We start from the raw sequence: 18,006 nt of genomic DNA, 5'->3' as shown, positions 1-18,006 counted from the left end.
GGCTCACCATACAAGGCTCATTGTAAACCTTTGTTTACTCAACAAAAAATCATAACAGTAATACACCTATATATTTATTATGTTTTAATCTACACAAAAAAGAACTTACCAAAAAGTAAAACGCAGGGCAAATATACATTGTTACAGCACTAGGACAAACAGCTCTATCTATACACCCTACCACAGACTGTCAAAATCAGTTAATAGTTATGAACTTACGGGCCACAAATTATTTAACAAACTTCCACAAGGTATACAAAATTTACCAGAGCAACAATACAAACAAACACTTTATGACTGGTTAGTTGTAAACCCATTCTACAATGTAAAGGATTTCATGACCTGTGATATTAAACTGTAAAGTTCTTAACAATTCTGTCCTTCTATAGCATGTACTGTACTGTATTGTATTATATGTATGACTTTGTCTATTGCTGTAATGGCTTAAAGACAATAAAATCATTGGCTGATAGATATGTGTGAAAGGTAATGACACGTTATTTGACTTCTCTCAGAAGGTGGCTCATAAATATTTTATGGCTATATGTTGTTATGTACAATGTGATCATTGTGACTTCTCAAACAGAAATTTGCTGAGTAGGCCTCTGCATTTGAAACTCTTGACGTTATTAAACAAACCCTTAAAGACCTATTGAAGTATTTGTTTTCTCTGTTTTAAAGATAATCCACTTTTATGGATAGTCCTGTGCAAGAATCCCGTGCTAGGGAAATTGTACAGAACTCTGAGCTTAAAATTCCAGGTTATCATCAGTTTGTAAAGTGGCAAGCTCTTGAATGAACAGTCTCTGCAGAAACCAATTTTAACAGTCAACAGTTTACATTTGGCATCAAGAAAGTAGTATACAATATCATATAAGTAAATCTGAAATTGAAATGGCATTTCTTTATGATAGCCTTTACATCTACATCTACATACATATACTGCAAACCAACATACGGTGCAAGGCGGAAGGTACCTGTACCATAACTAGTTGTTTTCTTCCCCGTTCTTCTTGCAAACTGAGTGATGGAAAAATGACTAACTATATATCTCCATATTAGTCCTTATTTCTAATATCTTATCTTCAAGGCCCCTATGCGAAATGTATATTGGCAGCAGTAGCATCCTTCTTCAGTCAGCTTCAAATGCTGGTTCTCTAAACTTTCTTAGTAGTGTTCTTTGAAATGAATGTTTTCTTCCATCCAGGGCACTTGAGTTCCCAATGCAAATCCATAACACTTGCATGCTGGCTGAACCGACCAGTAACAAATCTAGCAGGTTGCCTCTGAATTGCTTTAATGTCTTCTTTCTATCCTAAGTGGTGCGGATCCCAAACACTTGAGGAGTACTCAAGAATAGGTTGCACTAGCACTCTATATGCTGTCTCCTTCACAGATGAACTATACTTTCCTAAAATTCTCCCAATAAACCAAAATTAACCATTTACCTTCCCTACTACAATCCTCATATGCTCGTTCCATTTCAGATCACTTTGCAACTTCATGCCCAGAAATTTAAAAGATGCGACTGTGTCAAACAACACACTACTATTGCTGTATTCAAACATTACAGGTTTGTTTTTTCTACTCATCTGCTTTATCTTACATTTTTCTACATTAAGAGCCAGCTGCAATTCATCACAAAAATTAGAAATTTGGTCTAGGTCATCTTGTATCAACCAACAGTCACCTATCCTAGACAGAATCCTGTGCACCATGGCACCACCAGCAAACAACCGCAGATTGCTGCCAACCCTGTCAGCCATATCATTTATGTACATAGAAAATAGCAACAGTCCTATCGCACTTCCCTGGGGCACTCCTGATGTCACCCCTGTCCCTAATGAACACTCACCATTGAGGACAGCATATGGGGTTCTATTACTTTAGAAGTCTTCAAGCTAGTGACATATCTGGTAGCCTATTCCATAGGATGTACCTTTGTTAATGGTCTGCAGTGGGGTTCCATGTCAAATGCTTTTCAAAAATCTAGAAATATGGAATCTGCCTGTTGCTCTTCACCCACTTTTCAGAAAACTAGAAATATGGAATCTTCATCCACATCATGTGAGAAAAGAGCAAGCTGTGTTTCACACGAGTGATGATTTCTACAGCCATGTTGATTCATGGACATGAGCTTCTCAGTCTCTAGGAAATTTATTACATTTGAACTCAGAACATGCTCTAGGATCTGCAGCAAGCTGATGTTAAGGATATTGGTCTGTAATTTTGCAGGTCTGTTCTGGCTTTGAAAACTTGCACATTTCCTTAACTTTTGTGTGTGACTTCTTCTGCCACCACTTGATCAGTAGATTTTTTATCTATCCATTTATATTATGTGACAAAAAATTAGTAACAGCACTTACAGTTTTACTTTTTCAGCAGCTCTGAACATGCGTACCTATTCCTTTGTCCTTCTGAGAATCATATCTGATCCTAGGAAACCTTTTTATATCAATTGTCACTGCAGCCACCTCCAGTTATCCTTCCTGTTCTCCATTGTAATAGTTTTATTCATCCTACTGTCCAAAAAATTATACAGGGTGTCCCAGGAGGAATAGTCAATATTCAGGGATATGACAGGAACACTCATTTGAAGCAAAATACTTCATTTGGACACATGCCTTGTTCTGAATGGTTTTCAAGATAGAAAACATTTAATGTACATTTGTTTTTGGGCTAGTGGTGTGCACATTATGTGTCTTACCCCCATCCACTTTGATGTTTGATGTTTTATATGCATTAGGTAAAATGTCACACATCCACACTAACGAAAAATATGCAGATACGGAGTATGTTCATGGCTGCTGTGAAGGCAGCTCTCCAACTGCTGTTGAAAAATACTGTCAGTGCTTTTCGATATGTTGATACCTGATCGTAGAGTGATTAAGAGTTTTCAGCACATTGCATGAAAAGTATTCTTCCAAGTTCCCATTTTTCTTCTACATGTACAGTTCAACAAACTATACAGGAACACATTGTTTAAATGATGCAGTGTAGTCCTGTTGCCAGTGTAAGGTGATTTTTTACACTTTCTGCATGTATCACTCTCCCAAGAACAAGTGCATGGCAAACACTGCAGGCAGGAAACATATCCATTTCACTTGCAGTGTGTCCACAATCTTCACATTGCTGACAATGCCACTTGACTTGAATTTTGTCACTGTTTAAATGACAATCATCATTTAATGTCTTTAATACTGAAGTGGGAAATGGGTTATTTTCATCGCTTTCAAGTCTGTCATTTGGTGAGCCAGCTTTTACTGCCATGCCCATGCACTAAGTTCAGGGTGTAGGCTCAGGTAATGCTAATTTATCAAACATGTGATTATATAATAATATATTTATTGGCAAAGGTAGATGCACTAAAGAACTTGAAAAAATACTGTCTGAAATGTTCTCATTCCGTGGTTGCGTGACTGTGGTAAATAACTTAAGCATTTATCCCAGAGGGTGCACGCTCCTCAGTGATCAGGCACCAAGGTTAGACCAAGGTTAGAGCAAAGTCTACAAAGAAGCCATGGATGACTCGAGGAATAGGGGTATCTTGTAAAACAAAAAGAAAACTGTATCTGTCACTCCGAAACATTTCCAATGTTGATGCTATAGCACATTACAAGAAATACTGCAAAATATTAAAGACTGTAATACGGATGTCAAAGCAAATATATTACAAGGAAAAGATAGTCATATCAGATAACAAAATAAAGACAATATGGGATATAGTGAAGGAGGAGACCGGTAGAACCATACATGAAGAGGAACAAATAGCATTAAGAGTAAATGGTACATTGGTGACAGATGTGTATAGTGTTGCAGAACTTTTTAACAAACATTTTATAACTGTTACTGAAAAGATGGGGTTGTCAGGTTCGGTAGATGCTGCTATGGATTACCTTAGACCAGACATTTCAAGTAACTTCCTTAATATGAATTTGACCCTCACTACCCCAACAGAAATAATGTCCATCATAAAATCTTTAAAATCAAAAACATCTAGTGGGTATGATGAAATATCAACAAAGTTAATTAAAGAATGTGATTCTGAGCTAAGTAGCATATTAAGCTATCTATGTAACCAGTCGTTTATTAGTGGAATATTTCCTGAATGGCTGAAATATGCTGAAGTTAAGCCACTGTTTAAGAAGGGAGATAAAGAAATAGCATCAAATTTCCGTCCAATTTCACTGTTGCCAGCATTCTCAAAAATTTTCGAAAAAGTAATGTACAGTCGTCTTTATAACCATCTTATCTCAAATAACATACTGTCAAAGTCACAGTTTGGATTTCTAAAAGGTTCTGATATCGAGAAGGCTGTCTACACTTACAGTGAAAATGTGCTTAATTCATTAGACAAAAAATTGCAGGCAACTGGTATATTTTGTGATCTGTCAAAGGCATTTGACTGTGTAAATCACAATATCCTTTTAAGTAAACTAGAATATTATAGTATAACAGGAAATGCTGCAAAATGGTTCAAATCTTGTATCTCTGGCAGGAAACAAAGGGTGTTATTAGGAAAGAGACATGTATCAAGCTATCAGGCCTCATCCAACTGGGAACTAATTACATGTGGGGTCCCACAAGGTTCCATTTTGGGGCCCTTACTTTTTCTTGTGTATATCAATGACCTTTCATCAGTAACATTACCAGATGCCAAGTTTGTTTTGTTTGCCGATGATACAAACATTGCAATAAATAGCAAGTCAAATGTAGTCTTAGAAAGATCAGCCAATAAAATATTTGTGGACATTAATCACTGGTTCCTAGCCAATTCTTTGTCACTAAACTTTGAAAAAACACACTACATGCAGTTCAGAACTTGTAAGGGGTGTCCCAAGAGTATATGTCTAACATACGATGACAAGAAGATAGAAGAAGTGGACAGTGTTAAATTCTTGGGATTACAGCTTGATAATAAATTCAACTGGGAGGAGCACACCACAGAACTGCTGAAGCATCTTAACAAATCTCTGTTTGCAATGCGAATTTTGTCAGACATAGGGGATATAAAAATGAAAAAGCTGGCATACTATGCTTACTTTCATTCCATAATGTCATATGGGATTATTTTTTGGGGTAATTCATCAAGCCAAGCTAAAGTTTTCCGGGCACAAAAACGTGCAGTGAGAGTTATATGTGGTGTGAACTCAAGAACATCCTGCAGAAGCCTGTTTAGGGAACTAGGGATACTAACTACTGCTTCCCAATATATTTATTCCTTAATGAAATTTGTCATTAAAAATATATCACTTTTTCAAACCAACAGCTCAATTCATGGAATCAATACTAGAAATAAGAATAATCTTCACAAGGATTTAAAGTCACTTAGTCTTGTACAAAAAGGTGTGCATTATTCAGGAACACACATTTTCAATAACTTGCCAGCAGCCATAAAAAGCTTAACAACCAATGAAATTCAGTTTAAGAGAAGCCTAAAGGATTTATTGGTGGCCAACTCCTTCTACTCCATTGATGAATTTCTTAGTAAAACCAACTGATTTGTATATAAGTACAACATAACTTCTGCACAATTTCAGTGCAGTAATGTGTTCATTGAAAATTTGTGTGTGTGTGTGTGTGTGTGTGTGTGTGTGTGTTAGTATAATCTAACTTCTGCACCATTTCAGTGCAGTAATGTGTTCATTGTAAATAAGTATTACAGTAGTTGTATTACCTTATAAATAAATAAAAAACTTTTTTATTTTAAATTCAGTGCATTAGTATTTGTAAAATGACTCTTAGTGTTCATTAAAAAATGACGATCATTCCACTTGGGACCTGTGGAATGGTACATTAGCTTATTTGTTTTAGTTGTAAATATTTGTCATGTATTGTTGTTTTTCTGACATGTTCCACATCCTGGAGGACCTCCTCACTACGGATCAATTGGAATGAAAGTAAATCTAATCTAATCTAATCTAAAGTGGTTGCAGAGAGCCGAATGATGCATGTCCGACCAAACACACAAATTACATCTCACCTTGTGGGGCTCCATTTAATTCATGGATGCAATGGAATGGAGTAAACAATCGGTGCTGTTCAGATACTCTAATGTGTCAGTGAGGAGCGTACATTTTGCTCGACCCACGTGGTCCATGACTGACAGAATCTACAGTTGGAATAAACATCCACACAGCATGGGGGTCTAGCTTGCACTAGCTTTTGCTTTGTCTCTTCTGTGCCTGTTGGTGTTGCAGCAAAGCCAAAAGTTGACCTAATGGTAAAATCTGTGCTCATGGGTGAATACTGGTGCACCACCATCCCTCTTGGTGAGCAAGCTTTGTAGCCGTAAGAAGTGAAAGGAGACTATCTGCAGCCAGCGTATGTTTGGAGCTCATGCACTTCATGCTGACATCAGTGTGAGTGCAATGGCAGTGGGCTTGTCAGTTGTGATTAGGCAGCAGAAACCTGGAGTGGCAGTTGATGTGCCTTGATGAGTGTGGCAGCAGGAGTCCAGAGACCATGGAGAGTCTAGGCTCATGCAAATGCGGTGTCATCGGGACCAAACTGCTGGTCCAGGAATTGCAACAGACAGGCCCAGTAGTGTGGGGGCCAGTGTTTGGAGCTCAATGGGAATGTGACACAGTGACAATTGTGGGGGTCAATTCAACCTCAATGCATGGCATGCCAGAGACAGAGAGGTGTGACAGTGAGTCCAGGAGCTGCAACAGACAAACAGTCAGTGAGATGGGTGGCGATGTCTGAAGCTCTACTGGAGGTGAGATCATGGCTGGTGAGGTGGCCTGCCAGAGACAGTGTCTCAGTGGTAGGCAGCAGGTGCGGTGTGTGCTGGCTGTGTTCTGCAGTGTGAAGTCATTATGTTGCAGCTTGAGCATTTGAAGGCATCGTGGACATTTGAAGCAGACATGGTGGCTGGCTCTTATGATAAAGTCTGTTGGCTGCTGTGGTAGGGGACTGGTATGCTTGAGGGAGTCAGGGTCTGGGCAGCTGCTAGGCTGGGGTGGAGGTAGGCTGCGGCACACATTGCTGCAGGGTGATAGCTGGCAGTGTCTGTGCATCACTGGCAATTATGGGGGGGGGCTCTGCCTGACTGGTTGCATGAGGAGCATCATCCATTAACAGGTCCTCTGCCAGCCTGAGGAACTGAACGGCAGCTGGGACAGTTAAGGCATAAGCCACTTTGAGTCAGTCAATGGAAACTTTAGTCAGTTTGCTGTTACATTTTATCTGCTGAGTCTTCTCATCACGGGTGACCGTGTGATGTGGTCCTGAGGAGGGCAGCCTAAGTGGTGGCTGTACTGCATCTACGCATAACATAACACGTGCTGTAAGTTGATGTGAACAAATACTTGGCTAGTGGCATGCCACACTGGCTGACAGTGGTGGGGCTGAGGCATTGTGTGGCAGTGTTACCTCCTGCATGAATTCACCAGGGCTTGTGAGCGATTGACTGTGGATGAAGTCTGCAGGTGAAACACCAATCTTATCCTTCGGTGTTATTTGCAGGCTGAGAGTATGAGCAGAAGTGCCTCCATCCAGGCAATGCTGTGACACATCAGGGACACTTTCAGTGTTGGATGAAGCCGTTCGACTATGCTGTTAGACACTGGGTAGTAGCTGGGCATTCAATGTAGTGGCACACCACACAGTCAGGTAACATGTGTAAACATCACACTGGTGAACTGCAGCTGCAGTCTGTTGTTATCAGACAGGGGCAGCCAAAACGTGCCACTCAAGTTTCACAGAAGGCAGTGGCGATGGTCTCAGTGGCGTTGCCTCTGGCCAGCATGTGAAACTGTCCACCATTATCAGTAGATTCCGCTTGCCTTGGGACAGAGTAAATAGGTCCATGATGTCTGCATGGACATGTGTGAAGCAACTTGTCACGTGAGGGAAGGTTCTGATGGGTGCATGGGTATGTCTCCCAACTTTGCCATGCTGGCACATGGTGCAAGTACATGCCCTTTACCAGCATTCTTTCTAGAATCCCATCCAGATGAAACATGCAACCACGAGCGTCACAGTGGTGTCTACACCAGGATGTGATAGCCCATAGATGCAGCTGAATGCGCTGCACTGGAATTTCCTGGCAGAAATAGCTGATGTGCACCTGTCAAAACGTCGCACCAAATCTTGTGGGAGGAACCAGAAATGGGTATTAGTTCCAGCTGTAGGTGGCTGTAGGTGTCATGGCAAAGCTGTCCAATAGTTCATTACTCTCCTGTTTTTGTGCGATGTCCTCAAAATTCACAGGAGAGGAGATAGAAGCACAATCATGAGACAAGCAGTCGGCAATGATGTCCATCCCAATAATGGGTCAAATGTCAGTGGTGAACTGCGACACTTACTCCAGCTGTTGTCGTTGATGTGGTGAACAGTTGATATTGTTGCTCCAAAACACGTGAGTTATCGGCTTGTGGTCGGGGAAAATGATGAAAGGAGGGGCTTTTACTGATGAACAGAAGTATTTCACCACATGGTAGACTGCAAGCAACTTGCATATGTAAGCACTCCACAAGATTGTGACACTGATAACGTGTGCAAAAAGAAGCCTAATGACTGCGAGCTGCTGCCAACGCATTGTTGGAATGCTGCACCCATAGCGGTCTGGGCCACACCACGGGTTCGAAGCTGAAGAACACTGCCTGCTGTCACTATCCTATTATCTCCAGACTCATTGTCGAGCTGATCAGCTGCATGATTCCGATGTCAGCAACCATTGTTGACCAGGTACCTCATGCTCCCACCCTATTCCATTATAATTAGATGCTTTGATACTGCACCACACCTGGGTGCATCTAGGCTGGTATTTTGGTGTGAGTGTGGTGGGCAACACTTGGTCACTTCATTGCCAAAATTGGTGCTCAACAGTAACAGCTCAGAGATGCTTCCATTAGAATGGATGTTGCTGCATTGCCGACTGCACGAGCTGGGTACCTGTAGCCAGATCTGCTGCCCTTTGGCCATGAGCACACCAACTGATTGACCTGTATGGCAAGTGCTGCCACCTGGGCAAACAAGTTCTGCACTACGTGGTGTAGGTTGGAGTCTGAGCCAGTGGATGTGGGAGGTGTGTACTACCATGTAGGTGAGGTGCAGTGTTGTAGGCTGCTGTGGCCACAGTATTAGGCGCCATTACTAGTGCTTCACGTACCCGATCAGCCAAGGATGAAATGGTGTCCAGCTGCATGTCCGTCTGCAGGGCTATTATCATTTGCACCTGTGTACCTGAGCACCCAGACAGTGTGTAACAGTAAGTCTGGGACCACATCAGACTGTGTGAGGCTTCATAGGTGGCAGAGGAACTGAGGTTTCCAGTCACCGCTTTCCTCTTCGCGATGCAGTTGATGCACCTGTTGTTCTTCAGATGATGAAATCCTTCAGATTAATTCCTCCTTTAATTCCTCCTTCAACTGTTTATACAAGGAATGAAACGGTGGAGTGGTGATTACATTCTGGACTTCAACCATGTAGTACTGATCGAGTTATCTCACTAGTGTACAAATCTGGTGAGTTTGCAAGTAACATTGTTACTTACTAAAACCATCTTGACTTGGATAAACCACATGAAAGGGGTTGCAGGGCCAAAAGGGGGGCAGCGTAACCAACATATGTCCTGTGCTAGTCAAATGGTTCAAATGGCTCTGAGCACTATGGGACTTAACATCTGAGGCCATCAGTCCCCTAGAACTTAGAACTACTTATCCTAACTAACCTAAGGATATCACACACACCCATACCCAAGGCAGGATTCGAACCTGCGGCCATAGCGGTCACACGGTTCCAGACTGAAGCTCCTAGAACTGCTTGGCCACACTGGCCGGCCCTGTGCTAGTCATTGCCCCCTATGGTGGGGGGGGGGGGGGGGTAACATTGGTGTGGTGCTGTTTTGTGTATGCAAATTCGTATGCTGTGCCTGCAGCTCACTCTCCAAGAGGCAATAGCGTCCCAGCAGCTCTTCCATGCTTTTGTAGCTCCTCCATAGTTGTTATAATGCAATAGCTAATTTCTCATGCATACGGGAAAACACGCACATGAAAAAAATAAACATTTAACATTAAAACCACGTGCACACGCAGCTGCAGCCAACACAGAAATGTTTGACTGGAAGTCCACTCAAGTTTCCTCTTCACTTTTGCCAATCCAGTCCATCACCATGTATTTGCATACAGATCACGTTAGGATCATCAGTGAAGCAGGAAAAGATTTATTTTCAACACTTTCAGGTCTGTTGTGTGGTGAGCTGGCTTTTACTGCCACACCCCTAAAGTTCGGGGTGTACACTCAGGTGGTGGTAATCTAACAAAAACGTGACTATGCAATAATACATTTTTGGCAAAGGTTGGTGCACTGACAAACTTGCAAAAATATTCTCTGAAATGTTCACAAGTTGCAGTCACTTGACTGCAGTAATTGCTTGACCACTGATCTTGGAGGGTACACAGTCCTCAATGATTGAGCACATAGTACAACTTTGTGGTCATAGAGAGTAGAGGGGTATGTGTCTGGCCAAACATGCATCTATTGTCTCACAGGGTGCCATTTAATTCATGGGTTCAACAGAAAGTAGTGAGTGAATGATCAACGTCTGTTCAAATTCACAAATGCTTCAGTGGGGTTCATGTTTTGTGCTTCACCTATGTGGCCCATGGCCGATGGATTCTGGTGTAAATGTCCACTCAGCATGAAGGTCTAGCTCACAGTGTCATTTACTTTGTGTCTTCCATGCATGTAGGTGCTACTCTGTTGCAAAAAGTTGGCCCAACAGTAAAGTAAGCACTTGTGGTGAAATAATGATGTGCCACCATTCATGCAATTCTGTGACAGGGCTGCCACTATACTATTCACTGATGAAGCAACACTTACACAGAATGCAATCAACAAAACACATAATAGCAGTGGTCTGCATTTTGAAACTTTTTTCTTGAGGGCACAGGTTCTTGGATGATCTTTCATATTTAGTACACACTGAATTTAAAAATGTAACTCACTTTGTTCAGTTTGGTTAAGTTTCTTTGCTATCTTAATATTTTTGTAGTAGCCTATTAGATACATAACTCACTCAAGTATTTGAAATTTTTAAGCTTGCTGTCGCAAAGCAAAATAATTTCCACATCCTATAGTTACATTAAATATATCAATATTATTAAAAGGAAAATTGCCACTCACTATATATCAGAGATGCTGAGTTGCAGAGAAGCACAACAAAAAGACTGTCACAAATAAAGCTTTCAGTCCATAAGGCCTTTGTCAAAAATAGACGACAGACACACATGCAAATCACACACACATGACTGCAGTTTCTGGCAACTGTAGCCACACTGGCTACAGTTGCCTGAGACTATAGTCATGTGTGTGTGAGCTGCATTTGCATGATTGTGTGTGTGTGTGTATCTGCCATCTGTTTCTGACAAAGACCTTAGGGGCTTAAAGCTTTATCTGTGACAGTCTTTTTGTTGTGCCTATCTGTGACTCAGCATCTCCACTGTATGGTGAGTGGCAACTTTCCTTTTCATAATATTGTTACACTCCATCCTGGATCTAGGATTAAATATATGGTATTCTAATAAATGTAGCTAACAAGGGAACCTCCCCCTCGCACCCCCCTCAGATTTAGTTATAAGTTGGCACAGTGGATACGCCTTGAAAAACCGAACACAGATCAATTGAGAAAACAGGAAGAAGTTGTGTGGAACTGTGAAAAAATAAGCAAAATATACAAACTGAGTAGTTCATGGGAAGATATGCAATATCAAGGACACAGTGACCACAAGAGCGCTGTGGTCTCGTGGTAACGTGAGCAGTTGCGGAGCGAAAGGTCCTTGGTTCAAATCTTACATTGAGTGAAAACTTTAATTTTTTATTTTCAGTTTATGTGACAAACTCTTATGTTTTCATCACTTTTTTGGGAGTGATTATCACATCCACAAGAAAACCTAAATCGGGCAAGGTAGAAGAATCTTTTTACCCATTCGCCAAGTGTACAAGTTAGGTGGGTCGACAACATATTCCTGTCATGTGACGCACATGCCGTCACCAGTGTCGTATAGAATATATCAGATGTGTTTTCCTGTGGAGGAATCGGTTGACCTATGACCTTGCGATCAAATGTTTTCGGTTCCGATTGGAGAGGCATGTCCTTTCGTCTACTAATCGCACGGTTTTGTGATGCGGTCGCAAAACACAAACACTAAACTTATTACAGTGAACAGAGACGTCAATGAACGAACGGACAGATAATAACTATGCAAAAATAAAGAAAGTAAAATTTTCACTCGTGGGAAGACTTGAACCACGGACCTCTCTTTCTGTTGCTGCTCACGCTACCACGGGACCACAGCACTGCTGAGCTCACGTCCTCCTTGATGTTGCCTATGTGTCCCATGGACTACTCAGTTTGTATATTTTGCTTATTTTTTCACAGTTCCACACAACTTCTTGCTGTTTTCTCAATTGATCTGTGTTCAGTTTATCAAGGCCTATCCACTGTGCCAAGTTATAACTAAATCTGAGGGGGGTGCGATGGGGAGGTTCCCTTGTAAGAAGTATGATAAGACACTTGTAATTCCCTGTGTTTTATTTAAGTCCTTGAAAGTGATGCCAGAGGTACAATTATAGCTGGCAACCCTTTACACAGAGATGGATTTGGCAACTCCGTGGGAGAGAGAGAGAGAGAGAGAGAGAGAGAGAGAGAGAGAGAGGTGGGATTGAACTGACCTTACTTCTGACTTGTATTAACCTGCAGGCTTCAATGATTTGAACTTTATGAGTGAAAGCTACATTGTTACAAACAGATCAAAAGTGCAACAGTCATCCTGACTGATTTTGCTACATTTGTGGTAAAGTCAAATATTACTCCTTTTCTGGGGAAAATGTATTATGCATACTTTGGAGTTAAAATTGGTTATAAGGACAAGCCCTTCACAACACATGTATGCTGCAAAACATATATTTAAAGTCTATGGTGCTGGAGAAAAATGCAGCAAAAGTGTCTCAGTTTTGGTGTACCTATGATAGGTACCCTATGATGCTCAACACCCACAGAAATTGGGGAAGGAAGAAAAAGGAAAAGAAAATTGAAAAATTGGGGGAAAATTTAGAGTTGTTAATTAGACCAACTTTGATGTTGCGCTGTTGTGCCGACCCATGCAAGCACAGCGTAGCCCTTCTCAGTCCTCCAGAACCAACTGACAAATGCTCAGCACTTCTATCTCATGAAAATCTCTGCCAGTCATTGCCCAATGGCTGATGGGGATTTAAACCACCCAAGTTTACATCTTTCTTGCATAACACAGTATCATTGACAATTATTTATAATTACATTTATTTTCTTTATTTCTTTGTTGTAGTTGGTATTTGTAATGGATAGATTCATTGTTCCCTGATTAATGAAGAAAAATTGTTCAGCTACAATGTATGCACATAGTGCTCCTGATGGTTCCAGTTAAGCTGTTTTATTAAATAAAACAAAGAAAACTAGTCATGTTGGTGGTGACCACACCTTTCAAAACAGTGGAAAGATGAGAAGTGTGGTAAAGTGTTTCATCATATAAGTAAAGAAATGAGTTCCTCTAGTGGACCTTTTGAAAGGAAACTGAACAAAACAAGGATGTGATAAAAGCATTCATTGAGGTCAGGTTTTCTTCTCGAAACAAAGCGTTAGAAAAGTCTGCTTTTCTGAAAAATCAAATTATCATATTTCTTGCTGTAGTAGGAAAAATGCAGTTGATAAAGGCGTGAATAGGCAGCATTTAATCTCTAAGGGTAAGGAGGGAGAAATGAAGATGGAAAGAGTATTTCTGTTGAGAATGTTATCTTCACTGCATTATCTCATGGTGCAGAGTTAGCAATCCTTGGTCACACAGATGAAAATTCTAATTCTAATAATTATTAGAGTTAGTGGCTGCAGATAACTGTGATTTGTCTTGTTGGCTTAAGTATACAAAGTACAAATGGCTTCCACACAACATAACAAATGAAACAGGCTCTATTACAGATAACGAAGTCTTACACAATTTGATAAAGTTTGAACTATTCCCAATATCATTTGATAACTATGGATGAAACTAGAAATGTATGTCAACACAAGCAAGTTCTGATTTGCTTTTGATGTGTCAGTGGGTATAATTTTCAAATTAATGAATTAGTTTTTGTTTCTGTAATACTGACTCCACTACAGATGAAGTATTGTTGACAGTTTTAATGGATGTTATCATTTATTTTTCTCTACATATCAAGTCATGCAGAGTTATTGCTAGTGATGGAGTGGAAAACATGACCAACGCTTTTTCTGGATAACAAACAAAAGTCAGAGAACTGAGCTACAAATTCTATATGTTCTTTGTTTGGCCCATTCTTTGAACCTTGTGTCCCAAGAAGCAAAGCAAAATTAGACCTTGCTACAAACTGTCTTTCAAATGTGACAGAAATTACCAATTTTGTACGCATGTCCTCCAAATGACTATCAATATTTGAGTCTCTGCATTGAGCATTATGCATTCTGTAGCTCCTTGGCCTTTTTGCCCTGTCAGGTGATGCTCCAGAATAAATTCCTGGGTTCTTCAATTTTTTGTGTTGTTTTGAATTTATCATTGTCACTACACTCCATATTAAAATTTTAGAGCCAGCTGAAATATTGAATGATTTTCTTAAAAACTTCTTTCTACAACTCCAAAACACCACATACAATATAAATAGTGTCCAAGATGTTGTGAAGTTACCTCAAACTGATGAAAGTTTTGCTGAAATATTGAGCCCTTGCTTGGAATTGATCAAAGAATTTGATGTCAAAGGTCTAAAACTTCCTAAAGTTCAGAAGATTTCTTGAAAACTTGATAACGACACTCTACTCTATGCTTTTGCCAGCCCCTGTGATTGTTACCAGAGGATTTATTTTGAGATTTTAGGTAGTGTCATTCAGTGTTTCAAGGAATGACTTTCTAAAGCTGCTATCAGTTCATTCAAACAAATATAAACATTTCTTCTGTCCAAAACTAAAGATTTCAGTAATGTAATAGAATTTTATAAGGATGACTTTGACCCAGAAACTTAAACTTTGCACAGAAATATGATATAAAATGTGTTTAAAAATTATTTCAGTGGAACTATGGAAGACTTAGTTTGACTCCTTTCCTCATATATGAACATCAGAGAATTGAATCCAGAGGTGACAAAACTTATGACGATCACTTTAAATACAGCAATTTCTACATGTACATCAGAACATTCTTTCTTTACCCTTAGAAGATTAAAAATTACCTCTGCAACACCATGACACAAGAGAAATTAAATGACAATGCTTTGATGCATGTCCATAACAAGAACCAAAAAACTTGGATCTTGACACTGACACAAACATTTTCATCAAACGGTCCACTGTTCATAGGATTACATTCTTCGTGAATGAGAAATAGAAAGTCTACAAATATTTGAAAAATAAAACAATTCTCTGTGGATTGTGGATTACTTTTTGTATTAATCAATTAGTCTGAAAAAAAAACTATAGTTTACTTATCTTTATCAGTCGCTGCTTATTCAAAAATACCTGAAACTGGATTTTTAGAAGGATTAGTTTTCAATGTTTGTGAGCTGTGATTTTTCAAAAGCCAGCACCCTTGATCTATGATTTGGAGGGAAGGCAGAGATTATACTACAGACTGTTATTTCTTTGTGACAAATTTACAGGGTAAGTTAATGAGTTTGTTTCTTATGAACTGAATATGTCTCTTTATTAGTGCCTTTTACATTTATTATAATAAGTATCTTAAGTGAATCAACTGCAATTACCATAATCATTGGAATGGTCTCGGTAGTGCAATTAAGTGGCCACCAAGATTACCAGACCTTATGCTATTAGATTTTTGTTTGTGGGGTTGGATGAAGTCTGAGGTGTACAAATAAAAGGTGAATGCATGAGATGAACAGCTTGGTCGCAACATGGACACTGCTGCCTTCATTGGGGAACATGCAGAGACACTGAGACAAGCAACGCAACATGTTCTCCCAAGATGGCACAAATGATTTGAAGCGGACAGCGGGATATTCAAACATGTATTGTGAACTGTACAACACCTGTAATGTGACATTTATAATAATGCTTAGAGATGAATGTATTAAAAACACATATTTTACAATTGGTACTTTGTAAAACACATCTTGTAATGTTTACTAACTGTTCTACAAGTACACATGTTTAAACCTGACTGTGTGTTGAATGATAATGACAATAAATAACAATGTACACTAAATGTGTTCTATTTTGGAAACCATCCCAAATAGTGTATATATCCATATGAAATTTTTTGCTTCAGATGATTGTTCCTCTCATATCCTTGAATACTGGCCATTCCCCCTGGGACACCCTGTATAATTTGTGATTACTGATTTTTGCCAGTCATTTGAAACTTGTAGAAACTCATTAAGTTATTACAATTTTTATTCTCTGCATTTAAGAGAACTGTCAGAAAAAAGAGAAGAAACTGGTGGTTTCCTTTATAGAACTTGTATATGTCATGCTGTTTCATTTGTTCATTAAGTTATAACCGTTGCTTTCTCAGATATCTTCCTTCCATATGAATTAATTAACTTAAAACTATTTTGAGTTTTTTCTGTGTTACAGCACTCAATTTAGGCAGTGTGCTTTCCATGGGATTGTCTGGTATCTTAGCTGCTGCTGGTGGATGGCCACTGGTGTTCTACTTCTTTGGTGCTTTAGCTGTTGTATGGTTCATACCATGGATTTTCCTCATTTATGATTCTCCTGATAAACATCCACGTATTTCTGAGGAGGAAAAAGAATATATTCTTAGCAGTCTTGGTGAGGAACTTAATGCAAAGAAGGTGTGTAATAAAGATAAACTGGTTGAATATAATTTAATTTCTCACCTAAACAAAATGGCAATTCAGAACTTCAGAAGGAAACAGAGCTTATCAGTTGAAAGAATACTTTTTGTTAGTGTGGAAGCTTCTTTTTCTTTCTAGAAAAACAAGTGAAACTTAATTCTTAATGTGTATACACTTGGTATAAAAAAATAACATGCAGAAATCTCAATAAACCATTTTCAAAAGATAAATGTGCTTAGGAATGAGTAAATCTTGCATACTGTTTGGAAAGCTACCTTGCATTAAGATTATCATTCCCAAGTCTCTACCTTGAAAGCAATAAAAGTAATGAATGATTCACTACTGGCAATTTATTGTGATTCTTTAGACTTATTTCAGGGATTTATTACCACCATGAGGTAATAATCTATAGGTACTTTCAGTTAAGTTACACATGGGACTACTCATCTTGTAACTTCACACAACTCTCTCACTATCCACATTTGTAAATAGAACACAAAATTCCTAACTTGTCATAACATCCTCCTGCCACAAGCCACTTGAACTCTCTCTCTCTAGTAAGACCTACTTAATTAAAGACGGGCTTTCTGTGATATTAGCTTTATTATTTTTATGAGATGTAGCTCAGCTATCTGCATCAGTACAGCAGTGGTGGATAGAGAAAAACTTCAAGGAGGGAGTACAAAAGATATCTTGGGCTACCTTTACTTTTACCATAATGAACTGATCACTCTAACTCTTGACTAATCTTGACACTTGCACTTGCTGCAACTAGGACTTTTTACTTATTCATTCTTCAGTCTTAATATTTCTGCTTCTGAATGTAAACTAGCTTCCTATTTGGTGAATAATCCATATTTATAATTCTACATATTGAAGGTTCTCTGTACAAGAAAACATTAGAATATACATGACTTTTCTCTAACAAATGCCAGACAGAATAATGTATCGAGACCACTAGAATGTCCACGACCTTTCTCATAGGTATGTGTTAGCTATCTATGTGCCAGACAGAAATGAATAAGATATGATGATGCGGATGCATGTGCTACATAGGAAAGTACAACCACTCAATTCAGTCAAGTCGACTGCCGAAAGAAATGAACAAATGCATGATAATCTTTCTCCCAGGAGTGCTAGTCATTCAGACTGTGCAGAAGGGCTATGAAGTTTGTTAAGTAGGGGAGGGATACACTACTG

At 39.4% G+C, this 18,006-nt stretch overlaps 1 protein-coding gene across 1 annotated transcript in view; it reads left to right on the top strand.

The window, feature by feature from the left end:
* LOC126234447 (sialin-like) overlaps window positions 1–18,006 on the top strand; it is an 81,416-nt gene that overhangs the window by 29,963 nt on the left and 33,447 nt on the right. The window contains exon 5 of the mRNA XM_049943141.1: window positions 16,583–16,803. Within this exon, the coding sequence (XP_049799098.1) occupies window positions 16,583–16,803 (221 nt within the window). The remainder of the gene's footprint in view (window positions 1–16,582; window positions 16,804–18,006) is intronic.

This window comes from Schistocerca nitens, chromosome 2, assembly GCF_023898315.1.
Source record: "Schistocerca nitens isolate TAMUIC-IGC-003100 chromosome 2, iqSchNite1.1, whole genome shotgun sequence".
Taxonomy (NCBI): Eukaryota; Metazoa; Arthropoda; class Insecta; order Orthoptera; family Acrididae; genus Schistocerca; species Schistocerca nitens.
The sequence above is the reverse complement of the archived record's forward strand: the minus strand, read 5'-3'. Positions and strand labels throughout refer to the sequence as shown.